The following is a 23,594-nucleotide window of genomic DNA, read 5'->3' as shown; positions in this document are numbered from 1 at the left end:
TTTTCCCAGATCTGCTAGGGAGCTTCAGTAGGAGAAATGTGGGCAGACTTGTCAAGCAGAGACTTGAGCAGAGAATTGGGGACAATTCAGACTGCAAATTTACTTCCTTCAAAATCTGTAGATAATCGTCTTAGCTCATGGTTTGCCTTGGCAGGGTAGACAGGGTCATGGTAGTAATCAGGACACAGAAAAGCAATTGTGTCTATTCTGAATCTGCTGCCAGGTAACAGCAACAGATCTTAGATAATGGAGAGGCTGGTTGTTTCCCATAGGTAGTAACAAGTTTATTGGTCCTGGTCTTGGTAGTCAGGAAGTCATAATATATGTATTGATTTTCAATTTCTGCCATAACAAATTACCACATATTTGGTGGCTTAAAAAACACAAATTTATCATCTTACAGTTCTATAGTTCAGAAATGTGATACAGGTCTCACTGGACTAAAATCAAAGTGTTGGTGGGACTGTTTCTTTCTGGAGGTTCTAGGAGAGAATCTGTTTCCTCGCCTTTTCCATGTTCTAGAGACTGCCTGCATTCCTTGGCTCATAGTTCCCTTCCTCCATCTCCAAAGCCAGAAGCATAGCATCTCTCAGAACCTGCTTTTGTCATCACATTTTTCTGACTCTAGTCTTCTGTCTCTCTCTTTCACGTTAAGGATCCTTGTTATTACACTGAGATTACATAATGGTTTTCATAATTTAGGATGATCTCCTTATTGTAAGATCAGCTGATTAGCAACCTTACCTCCGTCTCCAACCTTAATTCCTCTTTGCCATTATAAGGGAACATATTCACAAACTCTAGGATTAGGATGTGCATCTCTTTAGAGGACTATTAATCTGTCTATCACAGTGTACTACCTAGTAATCTATACTGAACAGGAGTGACTCCAAGTGGGGTTCAACAAAAGAATCACTGAGAAGCCAGAGCCATTTTGGAATTTTAGGCCCCTAGCAGGCTGCTGAAGGGTTAGAATGGGAAGCTCATGGGTATTCAGGAGTTCATGGCCACTGAGAAGAGGAAGTCTGGAACAGCTGCATGAGTCCTTGTGGATTATTATTATTATTATTATTATTTTTTGTGGCTATAGGGTGTTTTTATTCAGTGAGAAAGTATTTGAGGGCATTGGAGAGTTGGGGACCCGTGGGTCAGATTTGGTGATGGGCTCTCCAAAGGGCCAGCATTCTGAGGCTCTGCTGGATGAAGAGGAAGATGGAAGTGAATAAGGAGATGAAGAACTATTGGAGGTCTGGTCAGTAAAGGGCAGTTTGCGGTGCAGGGTTCTGGAGCGCCAAGGATTTAAGAAGGTAATAATGTGGATCTTAAGCTATTCTTACTGTGGGCATTAATCCATGATTAGTCCGTCTGACTAAATGGTGAGGTTCTTTGCTTTTGGCAATCTTAGCATACTGACTTACTAATGTTAGTAAGGAACACAGACTTGATTAGAGTTCTTATCTCACTTAGCTTTTGTGAGATCTTAGCCTCAATTTAGAACTGTTTTGAGGATTAAGTGAGGCAACATAGGTAAAACACAATGTGAGGTATGTAAGTATATTACCTTGGTTTGCTGATTAGAAACCTTGGAAATGGGCCGGGCGTGGTGGCTCACGCCTGTAATCCCAGCGCTTTGGGAGGCCGAGGTGGGAGGATCACAAGGTCAGGAGATCGAGACCATCCTGGCTAACAAGGTGAAACCCCGTCTCTACTGAAAATACAAAAAAAAAAATTAGCCGGGCGTGGTGGCGGACGCCTGTAGTCCCAGCTACTCAGGAGGCTGAGGTAGGAGAATGGCATGAACCTGGGAGGCGGAGCTTGTAGTGAGCCAAGATCACGCCACTGCACTCCAGCCTGGGCAACAGAGCGAGACTCCGTCTCAAAAAAAAAAAAAAAAAAAAGAAAAGAAACCCTGGAAATGGCTAGGTGTGGTGGCTCACACCTGTATGTAATCCCAGCACTTTGGGAGGCCGAGGTGGGTGGATCATGAGGTCAGGAGATCGAGATCATCCTAGCGAACATGGCGAAACCCAGTCTCTACTAAAAATACAAAGATTAGCTGGGCGTGGTGGCGCGTGCTTGTAGTCCCAGCTACTCGGCAGGCTGAAGCAGGACAATTGTTGGAACCCGGGAGACGGAGGTTGCGGTGAGCTGAGATGGCGCCTCTGCACTCCAGCCTGGTGACAGAGCGAGACTCTGTCTCAAAACAAACAAACAAAAAAACTCTGGAAATCATCTCTATATTTGTTGATTTTTAAATGGTTGAATGTATTAGAACTCAATAAACACTTGGCTTTTTTGGGGGGGTCTTGGCAGGGATAGTGTGGGAGTGAAGTAGAATGTTATTGTATATACTCTGAAAACACTGAAAAAGATGAAAGGGTTTTTTGAGGTAAAATGTCTGAGACCTACTGCAGGAAAGGAAGTGGGATTCATTTGGGCAGGTCCACCACCATGCAGGTCCAGAGACGAGCCTCAGGGGAAGTGTGTTAGAGAGAGAGCTTGAGGTGGGCTCTGCTCCCCACCTTCCCTGTTCCCTGTAGCCTCTGTGGCTGCTTCCAGGAGCTGGGGCCATTATGTACGACTCAGCTCTGCCCGTGCCTTTTAATTTCCACTTACTGTAAGTGAGAATCTGGTCTGCTACTCAGTTATAATTCATTCATTTTTCAAGGCTCATAACAATGCTTTCTCTCTCAAGACTTGCCTTGCAATTTCAGCATTTTAATGTGTATTTAACCCTCTTAGTTCTTTTTATCTATCTAGCCCTTGAGGTAGGCACTCAAGTCAATTCACATTTACGTAGTGGGTCATTATCAGTGAACTAAGGAAGTTCAGAAAAGAGGATACTCAGAAATAGGGCTTTTTCCTTCCTTCCTTCCTTCCTTCCTTCCTTCCTTCCTTCCTTCCTTCCTTTCCTTTCCTTTTTCTCCTAAGCTTATATAATGTGTTTCTCATGATTCTAATCTTTTCTGAGTCACAGGCCCCTGTGAGAGAATCTGATGAAAGTCATGGACCCTCTCCCAAGAAAAGTGCACATTCACACATACTCCCACAGATCCTCTGAAACCCATTTACAAGCACCCTAGAAATCCATGGACCACAATTGAGAGATCTTTTTTGCCATAAATAAATGATAGTATCAGAGGGAATAATAGCCAATTGGTGAGGAATCTGCAGCAAGCACAGGCCAAAGAGACCTGATGTTCCTTTCTTTTCATTTTTAATGATTTCAAACAAACTTTGTATGTGCCTGAAATTTATGAAACATTTCAAGCATATAGCAAAGTAGAGAGATTTTGCATAGTGAATCATCATGTACCCGTGACTTGGCGTCAACAATGAACACACCATCTGTTTGTTTTTTTTTTTTTTTTGAGACAGGGTCTTGCTCTGTTGGCCATGCTGGAGTTTAGTGGTGCAAACACAGCTCATTAGAGCCTGCAACTCCTGGGCTCAAGCAATTCTTCCACCTGAGCCTCCAGAGTAGCTGGGACTACAGGCCCATACCACCACACCCAGCTAATTTTTGAATTTGTTGTAGGGACGAGGTTTCACTATGTTGCCCAGGCTGGTCTCGAACTCCCAGCCTCAAATGATCCTCCCACCTCTGCCTTCCAAAGCTCTGGGGTTATAGGCATGAGTTGCAGAGACTAGCCACACAATCTTGTTTCATCTATGTTCATCTATTCTCCAAATCTCAGACACATTATTTCATGAGTAAAAATTTCAGTGTGTAGCCCTAAAGATTAAAGACTCTTTTAAAACAACGACATAACTGCCGTAACACACAAGATTATTATACTGAAAAAATAGTTTCCTAATATAATCAAATTTTCATTTAGTTGTTTACATTTATGTGAGTACCTTGTAGTTTTTTAAAAAATACTTGTTTTATTTGAATCAGGATTCAAACAAAGTCCACACATTCACATTCAAGCCTGACCTTTCAAATGCTTTTGCTAATGGTTATTGACAGTGGCTCTGTTTTCTTTGGCAAGACAAAGAAAATGGATGAACAATTATGCAGTGAATTTAGGCTGTGGTTAACCAATCTAAATTAAGGAAACTAACAAACAGCAAGAAAGTTTTTCAACCTGAATTTTTGAGATGATTGACCTTGCTCTTTATATTTTGCAGTTACAATTTTAGAGAAGTCAATCATCTCTCCTACCCTCCCTCCCTCTGTTCCTCTAGATTCCCACTGTGTTCTCTGCTATGTCAGGTGTCTGAAGACAGTACCAAGTATTATAATTAATTGATTCCTATCCTCTGGATATTAAAAACCAGTAGGGGAGCCAACATGAATAATTATTCATATATCTAATTATTTATATATATAGTTTTATGAGAAAACATCTGATCAATTATCAAAGAGTTTATAGAACTAATAAGCATCCATTGAAATGTATGGGACACTTACCATGTGCTGGACGTTGTACTGGGTGCTGGGTAGATACTGATGAATATGAGACTCAGTACCTATCCTCCTAGAACTTTTGAGGGGACAGAATCTGGATTTTGCTGATTGTATTCCCATGGTGTTGTTTTTCAAGGAACTGTTTTACTGTACATTCAGTAAATTGGTATTTGGATTTAGAGGCTTGATCAGATTCAGGGACAATTTATTTGGTAAGATTACCTCATGGGTGGTGATATGGTCTCCCATTAGGAGGCATACAATGTCTGATTGTCTCTCCTTTGTGATGTTAGTGGCTGTTGAAAATCAGTGCAATCCATTAGGGATTGCAAAATGATTTTGTTCCATCATTCCCTTTTCATTTATTCTCTTCCATAATGAGAAGCTTTTCTCATCTACTCTGTGGTACCACTCTATGGTATAATTTATCTAGGAAAGCCCAGATAAATTATTTGCCAGTTTTCAAAGTAATGAGTTGGTTTATTAGTGTTATCCTCCAAATGTGACCAATTAGTTAACTTTAAAAGTGACCTTGTGAGGCCAGGCGTGGTGGCTTGCGCCTGTAATCCTAGCACTTTGGGAGGCTGAGGAAGGAGGATCACTTGAGCTTAGGAGTTCGAGACCAGCCTGGGCAACATAGTGAGACCCCCCCCCCCAACTCTACCACCTCTCTATTTTAAAAATAAATAAATAAACAAAATAAAAGTGACCTTGTAAAGTGAACTCATCAATCTTAACATATTGACATGGTCAATCTGTTGTAGGCATTACCCTACTGATGCTCAAATTGTCCTATTTTTTGGCAAGAGACCCCTTTAAATTGGCTCCTGAGTCCGTTGGACACAACCCTAGTTGTCTTCGAGTGCTTCCTTACTATCTAACGTAATAAGATGTTTTAGACTTACCTTGTACATTTCCTGGCTGGGACCTATGACCAGCCATTTCTCCAAGGAGCTCTGATTCCTTTTATTACAACATGGTATTTTTTTATATATGCTTTTATTTTTCCGTGATTACAAACACAACTGAATATCAAATGCACAAAGTAAGAATTATACGGGGAAAAAAAATCAGATACGTTCATATATATATGACCTTTTCAAGGCTATTTCCATCCAGAATAACCTTGGTTTGCCAGGGCCAATAGAAAGAAGTCACAAAATCGCCTTTAGTCAAATTTGTGTGTTTGCTTTCTTCTATAATTCCAATACCTCCACCATCAACGACTTGAGATAGCTGCCAAGGTGTTATATAATCAGTGCCAGTGTCTTCATTCATTCTACAACGAAGGCTGTCACTTCACACTTGGAAGGTTGCACAGCGGCCAGGCAGAGGTGCTCCTCACTTCCCAGACGGGGCAGCCGGGCAGAGGCGCTCCTCACTTCCCAGACGGGGCGGCCGGGCAGAGGCGCTCCTCACTTCCCAGACGGGGGGCCGGGCAGAGACGCTCCTCACTTCCCAGACGATGGGTGGCCTGGCAGAGATGCTCCTCACTTCCCAGACGATGGGTGGCCGGGCAGAGACGCTCCTCACTTCCCAGACGGGGCGGCCGGCAGAGCGCTCCTCACCTCCCAGACGGGGTGGCCGGGCAGAGACGCTCCTCACTTCCCAGACGGGGCGGCCGGGCAGAGACGCTCCTCACTTCCCAGACGATGGGTGGCCTGGCAGAGACGCTCCTCATTTCCCAGACGATGGGTGGCCGGGCAGAGACGCTCCTCACTTCCCAGACGGGGCGGCCGGCAGAGGCGCTCCTCACTCCCAGACGGGGGGCCGGGCAGAGACGCTCCTCACTTCCCAGACGGGGCGGCCGGGCAGAGACGCTCCTCACTTCCCAGACGATGGGTGGCCGGGCAGAAGCTGTAATGTTAGCACTTTGGGAGGCCAAGGCAGGCGGCTGGGAGGTGGAGGTTGTAGCGAGCCGAGATCACGCCACTGCACTCCAGCCGGGGCAACGTTGAGCACTGAGTGAGCGAGACTCCGTCTGTAATCCCAGCACTTGGGGAGGCCGAGGCAGGCAGATCACTTGAGGTCAGCAGTTGGAGACCAGCCTGGCCAACACGGCGAAACCCCGTCTCCACCAAAAATACAAAAACCAGCCGGGCGTGGTGGTGTGCGCCTGCAATCCCAGGTATTCCGCAGGCCGAGGCAGGAGAATCACCGGAGCCTGAGGCAGGGAGGCTGCAGTGAGCGGAGATTATGCCGCCGCACTCCAGCCTGGGCAACAGAGGGAGACCGTCAGAAAGAGAGAGGGAGGGAGGGAAGGAGGAAGGAAGGAAGGAAGGAAGGAAGGCAGGCTACAAAATGGTATTTTAAGAAACTATAATGTAGGTACTAATTATACTCATTGCTACTGATTGATCATTTTTTTCTAAGCCTTTGAGTGGGCGGAGCTAGAAAATATAAATTTGTAAATTTAAAAACATTAAAAATAAAAACGCATTGTATATTATTGTTGATACTTCTAATTCAAATTTAGGACTGCATGGCTCTTATTTACCTTTTGTCTTAAAACTGTATCTCCTTTCTCCCTTGCCGAGAATCCCAGTCCTCAGCCGCATTGGGAGTGACAGAATAAGTTCACATAGCCACTCATTTGTTTTATCTCACAACACACAACAAGCCTCAGAATACTAACACCAACACTACAACCAACAATAGGATAACCAAAAAGCAGTTTCAGATCTTTTAAAATTCTTCTTTGTCCTTAGAGTATATGCCACTAAGGATGTTCAGTCAGTTTATTATGTTTTAATGTTACTTAGAATAATTTCTCTTGGAATTTATACCATCAATTTGACCTTTGTTTTCATTTTTTTTTTGTTTTGGGGAATTACTTTAAAATTTTTAATTTTACATTATGTAAATTATTTACAAAATAAGGCATATTCAAAAAAGTCTAGCTTCTATCTTTGTCTCTTCCACCTTATTCCCTCCCTCCTCTCTAGGTAACTATTTAAAAAAATCTTTTGTGACTTTTCTTCTTTTATTTGTTATTTATTTATTTATTTATTTATTTGAGATAGAGTCTCACTCTGTCGTCCAGGCTGGAGTGCAGTGGCGTAATCTTGGCTCACTGCAATCTCTGCCTCCTAGGTTCAAGCAATTCTCCTGCCTCAGCCTCCCAAGTAGCTGGGATTATAGGCGTGCACCACCACACCCGACTAATTTTTGTATTTTTAGTAGAGATGGGGTTTCACCATGTTGGCCAGGCTGGTCTCGAACTCCTGACCTCAAGTGATCTGCCTGCCTTGGGCTCCCAAAATGCTGGGATTATAGGCGTGAGCCACTGTGGTCGGCCTATTTGTTTTAAAATGTAAGCAAACACTTATGTTCCAACACCCTTTCTTAGATAAAAGGTAGCAAATTATACAGTTTTCTCCATCTTGCTTTTTAAACTTAATATTATATTTTGCATATTTTTCCATGGTAGTAATAATATATAATTTTAAATGTCTATAAAGCTAATTTAATAGATAAAATGTCCTAAGTAGATATTAGACTATTTTATTTACTTCCCTAAAAGTTTGTTTATTCCAGTTGGCCTCAAAAGCTTTATTCGAATCTTCCCATTGGGAAAATGGATTGCCTTGTGTTCAGAGTTGTCTTTTTTGGGAGCATAGATGATAACTACAAAATAGTAACTTTGGAACAGTGAGCTGGAAACTTGAGCGGGATCTAGAAGGAAGGTGATATTGTTTGGCTATTTGTCCCCACCAAATATGTTGAAATGTAATCCCGAATGTTGGAGATGGGGTCTGGTGGGAGATGTTTGGGTCATGGGGGCAGACGCCTCATGAATGTCTTGGTGCCATCCTCACAGTAATGAGTGAGTTCTTGCTCTGAGTTCACACAAGATCTGGTTGTTTAAAAGAGTCTGGGCCCTCCCCTCTCTCTTGCCCCCTGTCTTGCCATGTTATACACCAGCTTCCCTTTTGCCTTCTGCCATGATTGTGAGCTTCCTGACTCTCTCACCAGAAGCAGATGCTAGCACCACACTTCCTGTACAGCCTGCAGAACTGGGAGCCAAGATAAACCTATTTTCTTAATAAATTACCCAGTCTCAGGTATTCCATTATAGCAACGCAAATGGACTAATACAGGAGAGGTGGGGATTTAATGTGCTGGAGAGTTTGGGGAAATGGCATGTGAGATGACTAGATGACCTGACAATATGAGCAAGGACATGAAGGTGGGAATGTGCACAGTGCTCTCGGGATCAGTCAGCTTGGCTGGAGTTGCAGGTTTGAGAAGGGAAATAGATTGTCAGGGAAATCAGCTAAGAGTTTTTTTGAAATAATTCAGAGTCTTGTGATTCAGGGTATTTATAGGATAGGTGCCATTATATTCATTCTTTTAAAACATTTAATTTTTATTTTGAAATTGACAAGTAATATTTAAGTAATATTGTACATATTAATTGGGGTGCATAGTGATGTTTCAATACATGTAATGTATAGTGATCAGATCAGAGTAATTAGCATATCTATCATTTAAAACATGTATTACTTCTTTGTGTTGAGATTACTCAATATCTTCCTTCTAGCTGTTTGAAACTCTATATTGTAGTCATCCTACTATGGTATAGCACACTAGAACTTATTCTTCCTACATAGTTGTAATTTGTTATCCTTTAGCACATCTCTCCCTACACTCCTCCCCTTGCCTTCCCAGCCTCTGATACTCTCTGTTACATTTCTTACTTCTGTGAGGTCAATGTTGTTTAGCTTCCACATATGAGTGAGAACATGCAGCGTTTAACTTGCTGTTCCCGGATTATTTCACTTAACATAATGTCCTTCAGTTCCATCCATATTACCACGAATGACAGGATTTCACCCTTTTTATGGCTGAATAGTATTCCATTGTGTATATATGCCACATTTTCTTTATCCATTCATCTGTTGTTGGACACCTAGGATGATTCCATATCTTGGCTATTATGAATAGTGCTGCGATAAACATGGGGATGCAGTTGTCTCTTTAATATAGTGATTTCCTTTCCTTTGGATAAATGCCCAGTAGTGAGATTACTGGATTAGATGGTAGTTCTGTTTGTAGTTTTCTGAGGAACCTCCACTGTTCTCCACAGTGGCTGTACTAGTTTATATTCCCACCAGCAGTGTATAAGGGTTCTTTCTTCTTCATATCCTTGCCAGCATTTGTTATATTTTGTCTTTTTGATAATAGCCATCTTAACTGGAGTGAGATGATACCTCGTGGTTTCGATTTGCATTTCCCTGATGATTAGTGATGTTGTGCATTTTTTCATATATTTGTTGATTGTTTGTCTTTTGAGAATTGTGTATTCATTCTTTTAACAAAGATTTATTGAGCACCTATTATGTGAAAAGTCTGTGCTAGGTGCTAGGATACAGTGGTGAGGAAGATGGACATAGTTCCTTCCTCAAGGAACAGAGGAGACTTTTTTTATTTTGTTTGAGACAGAGTCTCTCGCTCTGTTGCCCATGCTGGAGTACAATGGTGTGATCTCAGCTCACTGCAACCTCTGCCTCCTGGGTTCAAGCGATTCTCCTGCCTCAGCCTCCCGAGTAGCTAGGACTACAGGCACGCACCACCACACCCAGATGATTTTTTAATTTTTAGTAGAGATGGAGTTTTACCATGTTGGTCAGGCCAGTCTTGAACTCCTGACCTCAGGTGATCCACCCACCTTGGCCTCCCGAAGTGTTGGGATTACAGGTGTGAGCCACCATGCCTGGCCGAGACATTTTATTACTAAGAGAATTGCAGTGTGCTATGAGGGTATATAAATGGGGGACCTAGCTTAGTTTGGAAGTGGGGGTGGGTAATCAGGAAAGGCCTTGAAGTAAGTGTGTTGAGGCTGAGATCAAAGAGATGATGATCTCTTTGATCATCATCAAAGGTGGGGGGCGGGTGGTGGGAGTGGCAGGGAGAGAATGGTAGTTCCAGGAAGAGACAGCAGCACTAAGTAAAGAAGGTGGGTGTGGTTCCAGAACTAAAAAAAAAAAAACGCCTAATATGATTTAAAGGGTTGGAGCATGTAGGGAAGAGTGGATGAGAGATGAAAATTAATTTTTTAGAGAAATTGCAAAGGAAGAAAGACTTGGTAAGAAAAGGGAACTAACTACCTGAAGGCATATGGTAGGCACTCATACATGTGGAATGGATGAATAAGTAACTTTGAAATTTCACTTGTGGGCTAATAAATGATGGTGCCATTGGTAGGAATAAACAAAGGAGCACAGGGTGTTAGTTTTGGAAGGAAAGTTAGTTGGGTTTTAGACACGTGGTTCTTGAGGTGTGGCATCCTAGTGGCTTATCAATTACTGAACCACAGTTTCAGACTGCAGTTGAAATTGTAAGTCACAAGTGAGGAAAACAAAGAGTAGAAAGCTCTTTCTTGGAAATTATGGTTAGAGGAAGAAAAGGACTAAGGATGAGACAGAGGAGGCCTGATAAGAGGAGCAGGATGGAAAATTTCAAGGACAGCGTGTGGTAAACAGGCCCAAATGCTGCAAAGAGGCCAAGGAGACCAATCTGCACCAAAGGGGACAACCTGCTTCACTGCACTTGCAAAACGCCAGCATGTTATACAGAGGCGTAGACGGCGTGGGGAGATGGCAAAGGTGAGATTTACAGCCACAAGACCTGGGCTTATGACACGTCCTAGTGATCCCAGCTGCTCTGGAGGCTGAGGTAGGAGAATTGCTTGAGCCTAGGAGTTCAAGGCTGTAGTGAGCTATGATTGTGTCACTGCAATACAGCCTGGGTGACCCATTCTCTCTCTTTTTTTTTTTAAGACCTAGGCTCAGTCCTAGCTCTGCCTTTTATGACATTTGTGACCCTGGGCCATCATTACTTAATGTTCTCTGAGTCTCAGTCTGCTCATTTATAAAATGAGAAAGAGAATGGCTACCATATTTGCGTCTAAAAGGTATTGTGAAGTTCACATGTAAAAATACATGTAAACCATTGTGTTTTCCCCATAAGTATCTCAAAAGGATCTGGCATACACAAGGTTTGTATATTTGAATGAGGTATGTGTATTACTGTGACTACTTATTTGTGTTTAAACAGAGACCAGATGAAGAAGCTGTGGTGGATCAGGGTGGGACCAGTACAATTCTCAACATTCACTATGAAAAAGAAGAGCTGGAAGGTAAGAATTGCCATGCTGTGTGATCAGGGAAATTGGTGAGGGGCAGCCTGGTGTGGGAAGACCTGGCTCTGTGTCCTAACTCTCTCACTAGCTGTCAGACCTTGGGGAAAATCACTTGATTTCCTTTAGCCTCACTTTCCTCATCTGGTAAATAAAAGTGGGGATACTAATACCTGTCCTACCTTATAGGGGTATCATTAGGATCTAATTGCCCACATGGGAGATAGTGCTTTGAACACTGTGAAGTCCAATATAAATATTAACAAATAACCTGTTCTTTGAGAATGTGATGTATTCAGTTCAGTGCGTTGATTCTTGACAACTGCCTGGAAATACAAATATATATAAAGCTTAAAGAGAAAATAAAATACAAATAGTTTTAAAAACTCAGTTTGGCTATAAAACCCTATTTTTACACCATTTCCAATATTTACTGTTTCTATTCTATTTATACCCATTTCTGCCTGGTGTTTTCATCTAAACAAGAGGGAAAACAGGAACACACCTGTGACATACTCTTGAGTTCATAACATCAAAGTTATAGAAAAGCCCTGCTGAAGTGGAAAGGAAAGAAGAGGCATTTTGGATGACCGACTCTATCCAGTTTACCTTATTTCAGCTCTTCCTTTCTCTGCACCTCACCCCCAGCTCCCCACATGACCGTTGTGTGGTGTCCTGCTTTCCTTCTTCCCCTGGGGACTAGTTGGTGTGTTAGGAGTTGGACCCACACCTGGCCATGGTTTTCTAATTAGTGTTGATTCTCAGTTTCATTAGAGGAAGGCTGATGTCTAGTATCCAATATAGCTTTAATGAGAAGCCACATTTGGCTCAAAAGCCTTTGTGAAATCTCTGCAGCATCCCCTGCAATGTTGAAGGCTATGATACAGCAACTTTCTGATGCCTGAGACAGCATGTGAAATGTTCTCTCTGTACCGCCTGTTCCCGTGACAGTTTTTTCATCAAAGTTGTACAACCTCCAGAGAAAACTTGTCCTTTTGATGGGGAGAACGGAAGCTGTAGAGGCTGACTCAGCCTCTGGGTCTGTTACCATGAGAACTGATGTGGGTGGCTCTGTGGAGGTCAGTGGTGTTTGGGTATACCAAGGTGAAGTTTTCCAAGTTATTTTGACCAGATGGAAGAAGAGAAAATGTGAGTTGCAGCAGTTGGGAGGGAGGGGGAGAAGGGTGTGGAGTGGAAGGCTAACATTTGCTGAATGCCCCTTGTGTGTTAGGCATTAGATTAGGCACCTTATACAAGTTGTCCTTTTCATCTTCATAGCACCCCAGGCCGGTAGGTATCATTATCCCTATTTTACACATGAGGAAACTGCTCAAGGTCATCGAGCCTAATTGCAGGTGAGGCTGGGGAGAGAATCCTGCTCTTTTCATTCTGCCGCACAGCCTGCAAGGGAGGACAGTAACTATCATTAACCACCCAACCTCAATATCTTGCTCCATCAAATAAAATTTTTGTATGTTGCTCTTTCCTCTTCTTCTGTTCTGATAATCCTGTGGTCTCTCTACCCTCTCATTGCATCCTGGGGGCGTGTTGCTGTCAGTTTAGTTGTGCTATAGCAAGCACCACTGGACCTTTGCCCTCAGCAAGGAGATAACCATTTATGAACACTCTCGTCTACTTGGGAGTAGAATAAGAAACCTAGGCAAGCTCTCTTGAATCTTAATAACTGGTTCCATCCACGGAGATCAGCTGAGTAATTGGCAGTGGGAGCAGCTTCTCTAGATGACATCATCTGTTCTTTATGCATGTTCTACTTTGCTAAAAAAGAAAGCTGCTTGTGATGATAGCCTTACTAGTGCATAGTGTGTTGGGAGATGGTCCTTTGTACGTAGACTTTTTTGAAAACTAGAATCTTATTTATGTTAACACACAAAAAAAGCATTACACGCAAATGGTGGACAAACTAGAACCAGATCTCAGGCCTGATGTGGTTCTAGACCAGCTCTGGAGAAGAGAAGAGAGAGTTGGGATTTGCTGTAGGGTTGGCTGTGCTGTGGGTTCCACTCAGACTCACTCTGAAGGGCAGCCCTAGGTCTCAATGAGGCTGTACTCAGGGTAGTGTTATCTCTTGAAGGCATAGAATAAAACGAGTACCATTTTGATGGAACACAGAAGCAAATTGTGTTCGGATCAATATGCATGCCATGATACAAGGTTCTGTGGCTGCAAAAAAACTCTCCAGGTCTTCCTTCCCCTTTATTTCATAACTTCTGCCCACATAACATAAACTATAAATCATTGCCTTACCCCATTTTATTTATTTATATTAAACAGCAACCTCTAATCCAAGAATATGAGTTTTTTGTTTTTGTTTGTTCGTTTTTTGAGGCAGTCTTGCTCTGTCACACAGGCTGGAGTGCAGTGACCCGGTCTTGGCCCACTGTAGCCTTGACCTCCTGGGCTCAAGTGATCCTCCCACCCCAGCCTCCCAAGTAGCTGGGGCTACAGGCACGTGCCACCATGCCTGGCTATCCTTACCCCATTTTAAGAATATTTCTGAGATTTAGTCTGTGCACATTGTTAGAAACTTTGTAAGTTTGGGTCTTTTTGCGTAAATTAATTCTATCAGTAAGATAAGTTGCATTAAGCCATTATGTTGCTTTTTTTTAATATGTAAGAAGAGTCAAAAGCAAACATCAGAACACGTTCCAAAGATGAACTCAAGAAGAGCAATAGTCCATGATGTGCTTCAGTGGACTTTCCCAGTCCCAGAGGAACAAGAGGCAGTTGCTTTAGTTAGAGGGATGGCTTTTTCCATTTTTTCTGGCAGATCATTATTCCTGATTAACTACTAGATTAATGAACGCTGGAGTGAGTTTAAGGCCTTCTAATACATTTTTAACAGAGGTAAGAGCCATTTGGTCATATTTATAACTTTTAAAAAGGCTCACATCTGCTCAACATGTGAGATTCACCTCTGCAGTTATTGACTTTGAGTTAACCTGTAAGCCCAGAGGAGCCAAGCATCCTGTTGTATGTGCTAGTGAGCTCTGTGTGAGTGCTGGGTAAACAGTGTGCATGTACTGCATTGTACCTTGGTAGGCCCAATCTCCATCTGCAGGATACGTCAAACCTATGGTTCCTGTCCTGCTTTACATGATTCATTGCCAGTTCACTAAAGATTGCTCTCTGCATGTGTACATGTACTTATTTTTTAAAATATAGACTAAAATTACATCTTTCCCGTAATTTTTACTAAATTAGAATACTTTATTTGCACAAAGATAGTTCCAAAAGACTAGGTTTGACCTTTTTTGGAAAAAAGAATGGAGAGTTAGATGGGAAGAAATGGGATTTGGGCGAGTTGGTAGGGTAGAAGACGGGGGCAAAGAGCGGTTGAATGGCCAACAAAGTGACCACAGAATTAGTTTAATGAAGTCACTGGATGGCCAGAATCCAGTTAGATGGACTGGATTTTATTGGTGATATATGCATTTCCTAGTGTCTGTTTGTCATCTTTTCTGCCAATTTTTCTCAGAAAATCCAAATCCTTGCTTTAGAACTCCCAGACTAGAAACTGATGCCTGATTTTCTGACAGCCACTTGGTCCTTCTTAGCTCTGAACCCCTGCCGAGCTTGATTTCATTTCTGCCTGTCTCTCTGATGTTTTCAAAAGGCAGGCATTGTGATTGGCTAATGTTTGTGATAATTGATTGTACTAAAGTAAGCTTTACCTTACTTCCTACAGAACCATTCAAGGCATCTATAGGATGTCTTCCCCATTATGCCTCAAACCTACATAGTGGGAATTCAGATACCAAGCAAAACCATATATTATTCACTCAGCAAACATTTACTAAGCCCCTTCTGTAGTCCTTTTATGCAGTAATAAGTCAGGACAGTGAGAACAATTGAACCATCGTGTCTTTTCTGAAGAATGACCTAGCCTCAAATTTTGATAGGACTCGAACATTAGAACCTGGACTAGCCATCATCTGGACAAGCCCGGGAAGTCGTTTGGTCTGGCCTGCTTGTTTTACTTTAATAGTGACAGTGAGTAATTTAAACCAATAACATGAAATCTAATAATGCAGTTTCTAATATCCAATCACTGCCTCCTCAATTTCTCCTTTAAAATTAAATAATACTAGCAATATACCAGCATGAGCCCAGTGGAAGTATTTGGAATGGGCTTAAGGAGCAAGGAGGAGTAGAGGTTCTAGCCTGGCTAGTAATCCTTTGCGGGGTTTGTAGGGAAGAAGAAACCCACGGTTGGGATGGCTCTATTGAAGAACTGAAAGTCACCTCTCACTGAGGCTGTTCTTAACCTAAGTCCAGCTCTATCTAGCTGTACTAGATTTTACAACACCAGGTCATCATTTTAGAGGCCAAAGTGGTTGTTTAGTTTTAAATTTTGTTTTGTTTTGTTTTGAGGCAGGGTCTCACTCTGTCACCCAGACTGAGTGTAGTGGTGCGATCATGGCTCACCACAGCCTCCACCTCCTGGGCTCAAGTGACCTCCCACCTCAGCCTCCCAATAGCTGGGACTACAGGCATGCACCACCATGCCTGGCTAATTTTTTATTTTTTGTAGAGGTGGAGTCTTGCTATGTTGCTCAGGCTGGTCTCAAACTACTGAATGCAAGTGATCCTCCTTCCTTAGCCTCCCTGAGTGTTGAGATTACAAGTGTGGGCCACTGTGCTTGGCCAGAAGTGGTTGTTCAGGATCGAATTATGCTGTTTACAGCCCATAGATTCTTCATGACCTGCCCCTGCCTGTTTTTCTGTCCTTGTACATCTCCTTTCCTTCCCTTTTCTACCCTGCCCTGGCCCTACTGGCCATCCTTTTGCCTCAGAACCAGCTCTGCACATTCCCACCTTAGGACCTGTGCACTTGGTCTTCCCCCTTCTTGGAATACTCTTCTCCCAGGTCTTCTCATGGCCTCTCCTTCTTATCACTCAGATGTCCCCTCTAATCATCTTAAAGTCTCCCTTCTCCATCCTACCCCTTACCCTAGACACGCTAGCATTTTACCTTATTTGGTTCATAGTAATAATCAATATTTAAACGATGTATTTTTGTTTTCACTTCTGACCCCCCCCAACCAGAATATGTGTCCTCAAGACTTTGTTCTGTTCACTATTGTATCCCCAGCCCTTGGGACAGGATCTGGCACAATTACTTGACTCTAGTCTGCTGCTGATGCCATCTGGGTTGGTCTCAGTAGTGTGCTACAGGGATTTCATTAATATACCATAATGGAACATAATGAGTTAACAAATGGTATTTTATTAAGATGGTATTCAATTTAGTATTTTCACGCTATATGCTTTTTATAGTTTATACTGATAATGTCAGGGTCTGGAATCCCACATCTTAGCAGATGACCTCCTCTGGCTCTATATTTCTGTTTCTATGAAGTTGCAAGATGACTACATTATGTTCAGAGATCTGCCTGTTAAAAATGACCTGAGATATACACGAGGCAACAGAGAACTCTCCTGAGACAGGAGGGTAAGAAGTGCGATTCCATCAGATACTAAACATTTTATCCTCCTGCCTTTTAACATTCTAGTAGCAGATCTCTGATCATCTTATCCTTTAATCCTTACTGTTTGTTTTTTATTTTGCTTTATCACTTTGGAATTTGGAAAACAGATAGGGCAAATAAAAGGAGAGACAAGTAGAGAAAAGTGTTAGAATGGCACCCAAGGCACTTTAACCTGGCTTGGAAGTGGAGGGCACTATCAAGGAAGTTGAGTGCAGCCTTAGGAAACCCCATTGCTGGGAAAAGAGGAAGATAAAAGAGTTGGCAACTCTTCCCATCAAGTCTCCTTCTCGGGGAAGTCTTCCTGATGAAGCTGTCCATTCTCAGGTCAGTTAGGACTTTATCAACCTCCCCATGCCCTGGTGAGTACTTTATTTGCCCTGAACACATTCACTTTGGTTACATGTGCTTTTTGTGGCCCCTTTCAGGTCAGAGTCAGAGGCCCTCTTAGGTCAGATTATGTACTCCTGAGGAGGTCCTAAGGGCTTATGCTCTTCAGGGAGGTACTTAGGAGATATTTTATTTGCTGAACATTTATGGAACGATGACCATGTGTGAAACACTGTGCTTGATTATGTAGGCATTCTGAGAGAAACGTCTAACTTGGGACACCAAGGAGATTGCAAATGAAGAGTGGAGAATAAGAGAGATAGCTGCTTAACTTTAACGCAAAGTAGAAAAATAAGTACATGAGAAAAGCGCTAACCAAGAGTGCTGGGAATCTCTCTCTGTCTGTCTATCTATCTATCTATCTATCTATCTATCTATCTATCTATCTATCTATCTAGAGATAGGGTCTCATTCTGTCACCCAGGCTGGAGTGCAGTGGTAATGATCATAGCTCATAAGCTCACGCAGCTTTGAACTCCTGGGCTCAAGCAATCCTACCACTTCAGCCTTCCAAATAGCTAGGACTATAGGTGCACACCACCACACCTGTCTAATTTTCTTTTTTTTTTACACCTTTTGTGGAGATGAGGTCTCACTAAGTTGCCCAGGCTGGTCTCAAACTCCTGGCCTTAAACAGTCTTCCTGCCTTGGCATCCCAAAGTGTTGGGATTACAGGCTTCAGCCACTGTGCCTGGCCTGGTACTGGGAATTTAAAGGAATGAGGCAGTACATCTGATGGGGGAAATCAGAAACAATACCAAGAAGGAAGATGCATCTGCAGTGCATCTTGAATAAGTGAGCCAAGCCAGTGTCCAGAAAGCATTGGCACATTTGTGGAATGGCAGTTTGATTCTGGTAGAGAAAAGAGTATGAGGTGATGGTGGGTACAGCAGTCAAGGCCATGAAGAGGAGATGGAGTCAAAACCAGGCCATTTGGTTGCTGAGGTACATGGCAGTTATACATCTCTAGATTTTTTGCCCCCAGAATGTTGATTCTCTGTGAGCATGTGGGATTTCCACTTTTTTTTTTTTTGAGTCAGAGTCTCCCTCTGTTGCCCAGGCTGGAGTGCAGTGGTGCAATCTCTGCCCACTGCAACCTCTGCCGCCCAGGTTCATGCCATTTTCCTGCCTCAGCCTCCTAAGTAGCTGGGACTATAGGCGCCCACCACCATGCCCAGCTAATTTTTTATATTTTTTTAGTGGAGACGGGATTTCACCATGTTAGCCAGGATTGTCTTGATCTCCTGACCTTGTGATCCGCCTGCCTCGGCCTTCCAAAGTGCTGGGATTACAGGCGTGAGCCACCGTGCCCGGCTGAGATTTCCACTTTTTATTTCTCTTGAACTCGTTATTCAGTTATTGAGAGGTCTTTCATTTTATTTTCCCACTGATGTATAATTTGTACTAAAAGAAGAAAAGATTAAAAAGGAGATTGAATACTGAGCATGAAGGTCCTGAATTCATATGGGTGAGCCATGATCAGAGCTGTAACTAGGAGGATTTGTTTGCAGGGTTAATTTAATGTGAGAGACAGGAAGGGGCCCCTGCTTTGTTAAAGTGGGAGTTTTGATGGCCCTAATCTATAGAAAGTACAGTGAGGGAGAAAGGGAATGGAGTTGAAAATCTAAGGTAACGCTCAGGCTTCAAGCATAGGAAATTGAGAGAATGACAAGGCCATGAACAGAAACATGGAATGAGTATAAGACCAATTTCAGATGGAGGATGGTGAGTTTGCTTTGTGACATGTTCAATCATTGTAGATAGAGATTTGAAGGTCATTTGTAGAAGTGAACTTTGAAAACAGAAGAGTGTTTAGCACTAAAAAGAGAGAAGAAAAGGGCCAAGGACAGAAACCTGAGGAGCTTTCCTTTGGTGGCTTGTTGGGGGATGGAGCAGCACAGTCAGAGTAGTGCAAGTGAACCAGGGGAGGGCAGTGGCACCGGAGCTCAGGGAGCCCAGAGCACCCAAGTGGTTTGGATACTGCCTGCAACATGGTGGGCTCTCAAGAAAGTCTTTTGAACTAAGCTGAGAGAGGTGTAAGATGATAGAGATTTGGTGAATGAGTGGTGTGGTGTCCCTAACGAGGGAAGCTTCAGCAGAGACTGGGGTCAGAAGCCATATGCAGAGGCTGTGGAACAAGGAAGTGGTGAGGAAAGGGAGTTAGGTTGTGACTGTTTTTGGAAGTGGTTTGATAAAGAAGGAAAGAGGAAACAGCAGAAGCTTGGGAGGGTAGCACTGCTTGGGAATGTTTCTTTTTAAGAAGTCAGGAGAAACCTATGGCAGGGATGGATGGAAAGGAGAGACTGAGGATAACAGAAGCAACAGGACACCAGAGGGGTGGGAGGCAATGGGATAGAGAGTCATACTCATTAACATACCCAGCTTGGCAGAGGAGAGCAAGCCAGACTGGGGAAGAGAAGAACTTCTTCCATCTCTTCTCAGGAAAAACTGAAGTGAGGGCTGGGTGCAGTGATTCACACCTATAATCCCAGTACTTTGGGAGGCCAAGGCAGGAGAATCTCTTGAGCTCAGGAGTTTGAAACAAGCCTGGGAAACATGGCAGGACTTGTCTCTACTAAAAATCAAAAAAATTAACTGGGCGTGGTGGTACACGCCTGTGGTCCCAGCTACAAGGGAGGATCACTTGAACTTGGGAATTCAAGGCTACCGTGAGTGGTGATCATAACATCACACTTCAGCCTGGGCAACAGAGTGAGACCCTATCTAAAAAAGAAAGGAAAAAAAAAGAAAAAAACTGATGCAATGTCACCTGCTCTCAGCAGGAAGGAATGTGGATAAGGTTGTGGATTTGAAGACAGTGGCTAAGGATTAGAACAGCTCCTTTGGTGGAGGATGTGGGGAATGGGTCTGAGATCTAGAGTGCTGAGCAGCAGTAACCAGGCAGAAATGGCAGAAGACCAAGGCATGGTGCATTGGGCATGGGAGCATCAGCAGCCCCAAATTCTGGGCTCCAGTTTTGGCAGGAAGGCAAGGGAAAGCCAGGTAGAGGTGACAGAGATCTGGAAATCTGGATCAAAACAAAAGCAGGCTTATAGAAGGAATGAGGCTGGATGTGGTGACTCATGCCTGTAAACCCAGTGCTTTTGAGGTGGAGACAGTAGGATTGCTTGGGGCCAGAAGTTTGAGATCAGCTTGGGCAACGTGGTGAGACCTTGTCTCTACAAAAAATTGAAAAATTAGCTGGGTGTGGTGGTGCACACCTGTATTCCTAGCTACTTGGAAGACTGAGGTGGGAGGATTCCTTGAGCCCAGGAGTTCGAGGTTATAGTGAGATATGACCAGGCTACTGCCCTCTAGCCTGGGTGACAGAGTGAGATACTGTCTCAAGAAGAAAAAGAAGAAATAGGAGTGGAGGAACTAGGGAGGGAACACTATTGGGTCACTTATTTTCTCATGTTCCCCTCTCTTGGTACAGTATTTAATGTCTTTTTTTAACCCTAGCCTCACCCTCCTCATGACTTATAACTAGTCTCTTTTAGTACTGTTCTAGATTGTGTATGCTACAATGTAGAAAATAAAATAATGGAAGCTGATCCTAGGATGTATATGTCCTAGGCTGCTACAATTTATTCCGGGCATTGTGTTAAGCATTTTGCATGCATAACCTTATTTACTGCTTGTGAAAACTCTGAGTTTAAATACTAAGCTTTTAATATTTCTTCTTAAAGATGAGTCACAGAGAGATTAGATAAACTGTTCAAGGTCACTTGGCAAGTGAATGATGGAATTGAGTTTTGGACCCAGGTGGGCTGATTTGAGCCTTACCTGTGCTCTTAACCACTTTTCTAAACTGCCTCCTTGCCAAGACCTGCCACACTTGTCATAGAGCAACTGTATTGCCTTTTAAAAAAATCACTCAGTCAAATTGTCATTGTCATAACAATAACATCTGAATCAGCCTTTACAGTTTGGAAATCACATTATTTCTTTCAGTCTTCACAAGATCCCTGTGAAGTTTGCAGGCATGTGCAGGACAAAGGAAGAGATCTTCAACTCCAAAATCTCTGTATCTTTACTCCTGGAAGTCTTTGAAGTTTTGCTGTTCCAGAGCTGTGACCAGACCAAAGAACTGTGATATTTTTTTCTCTTAACTATGCTAGGCTTTTTTTTTTTTTTTTTTTTTTTTTAAACTAAAGGAGTTCTCTCCACAGACCTTCTGCTTCTTTCCAGGTCATAGAACTCTATATGTGGGAGTTCGGATGCCGCTTGGCCGGCAGAGCCATCGGCATCACCGCACTCATGGCCAGAAGCACCGGAGACGAGGGCGGGGCAAAGGAGCCAGCCAGGGAGAGGAAGGCCTGGAAGCCCTGGCCCACGGTAAGGGCCTTGGGAGACAGGGCGGGTGTCCATGGCCCAGAGGCATGGGGAGTCTGAGGGGACACGTGACTGACATTAGCAGCGGGTCTTGAATCTTGAGCCTTTTTGTAGGATTTCCAAAGCTTGCTTCTAAGAAGAAATGCCTGTAAGAGTCAAAAATATTTTCGTGAAAACTTCACAGTTCCGGGCGGCTGGGACTACAGGTGCCCGCCACCATGCCGGGCTAATTTTTTGTATTTTTGGTAGAGATGGGGTTTCACTGTGTTAGCCTGGACGGTCTCGATCTCCTGACCTCGTGATCCGCCTGCCTTGACCTCCCAAGGTGCTGGGATTGCAGGTGTGAGCCACCGCGCCTGGCCACATTTTTTAAATTTTAAAATATACAATTAAATTGTTATTTACTATAGGGTTATTTTTATGGTCATAATAAAAATTATATATGAGTATAAATAAAATTCATTTCTAAACTCTTAATATTTTTTCAAAATCGTTATATATTTTTGTTTGAACATGTGGCCTGTCTGCCTGCAAACACACGGACTTTTTGATTCACATAGAGTTAAATATATATTAGTCTAAAGACAAACTTTAGGTGTAAGAAAATTATGGAATAAGTGTGTGTGTGTGAATATGAGTTTGTACCTATTTTCAGAAGAAAAGAACAATATGTGAATAAAAATCATTTTAATAAGGTGGCTACTATAAAACTAAAAACCCAAAAACTGAAAGCAAATGTAAAAAAAAAAAGAAAACGTCACAGTTCTGACCCCCTAAAATCAATACCATAACAGGTAAAACCCCTTGCTAGAGAATTAGCCAATCTTTTTGATCAAATTCATCAGTTTTCCAGTTTCTTGTGGGTTTTCTTCAAGTGGTCTTCATTCATAAGTTTTTCCTCCATGAAACTACTTCTACAGAGTAGCTTTTTCTCTGAGAATAAAGAAACCTTTTTCTTCTGCGTTCGTGGTTGTCTATACATATCCCTAAAGTTGTTGGGTAGGGAAGAATGCTGTTTCTGTTCCAAGTGTGAGGCTAGAGCAGACCTTTCTCTTTGGTTGATTTCCTAGACACACCATCTCAGCGTGTTCAGTTCATTCTTGGCACCGAGGAGGATGAAGAGCATGTGCCTCATGAGCTGTTTACAGAGCTGGATGAGATCTGTATGAAAGAGGGAGAAGATGCTGAGTGGAAGGAAACAGCCAGGTGAGGCCCTAAAATGGCCTGCATCAAGATCTGCTTGGGTAGGCAAATGTGTATCCTTCAGCAAGCGACAGGCCTGCCTGCCTTATTTCTTCTTGGGAGAAGCTGTGACTGACATGGGGACTGACATTCCAGTGTCTCCTGTGGAGAATTTTGGTGTTGGCATCTTTACGATGTCTTTGGTGTTACCTATGCCAGTTGACCTGGAGCGTGGGATTGGTGAAATAACATGAGATATTCAGGGGGATCCCCTCTCATTTGTTTGGGGCTCAGAGTAAGTTTATGGGCTATCTTGGTATTATCATAGGTCTGGCTTAGAAGATGTAGCCAGGGCCACCTTGGTGGGGACCTAGTTTAGCAGACATAGCATAGGTCCAGACTTCTTCTGCAGGTGAACCATAGGGTTCAAATTCACCAGTAGTCACAGAGTTTTTGAGACTTTAACTTCCTCTGGGACAATTCAAGCTATAGAGACCCTTGGGATTATATCCAGCGTGACTGTAGGCTTCCTGAAGTGGTTGTAGAATAACTATGCTTCTCTGAGACTCAAATCCCAGAAGAGCCCTCAGGATAGCCAAGGACATGTCTAGGCTCCTTCAGTAAC

The 23,594-nt window shown here is 42.9% G+C and overlaps 1 protein-coding gene across 4 annotated transcripts in view; it reads left to right on the top strand.

The window, feature by feature from the left end:
• Positions 1-23,594, top strand: part of SLC4A8 (solute carrier family 4 member 8) — a 91,916-nt gene that overhangs the window by 5,767 nt on the left and 62,555 nt on the right. For all 4 annotated transcript variants that reach the window (XM_003252123.2, XM_030816530.1, XM_030816532.1 and 1 more), the window contains exons 2-4: positions 11,474-11,555; positions 21,644-21,790; positions 22,858-22,993. In XM_003252123.2, the coding sequence (XP_003252171.1) occupies positions 11,474-11,555; positions 21,644-21,790; positions 22,858-22,993 (365 nt within the window). The remainder of the gene's footprint in view (positions 1-11,473; positions 11,556-21,643; positions 21,791-22,857; positions 22,994-23,594) is intronic.

The sequence above is a fragment of the Nomascus leucogenys genome, chromosome 8 (genome assembly GCF_006542625.1).
Source record: "Nomascus leucogenys isolate Asia chromosome 8, Asia_NLE_v1, whole genome shotgun sequence".
Taxonomy (NCBI): Eukaryota; Metazoa; Chordata; class Mammalia; order Primates; family Hylobatidae; genus Nomascus; species Nomascus leucogenys.
This window is presented reverse-complemented; position numbering and strand designations above follow the sequence as displayed.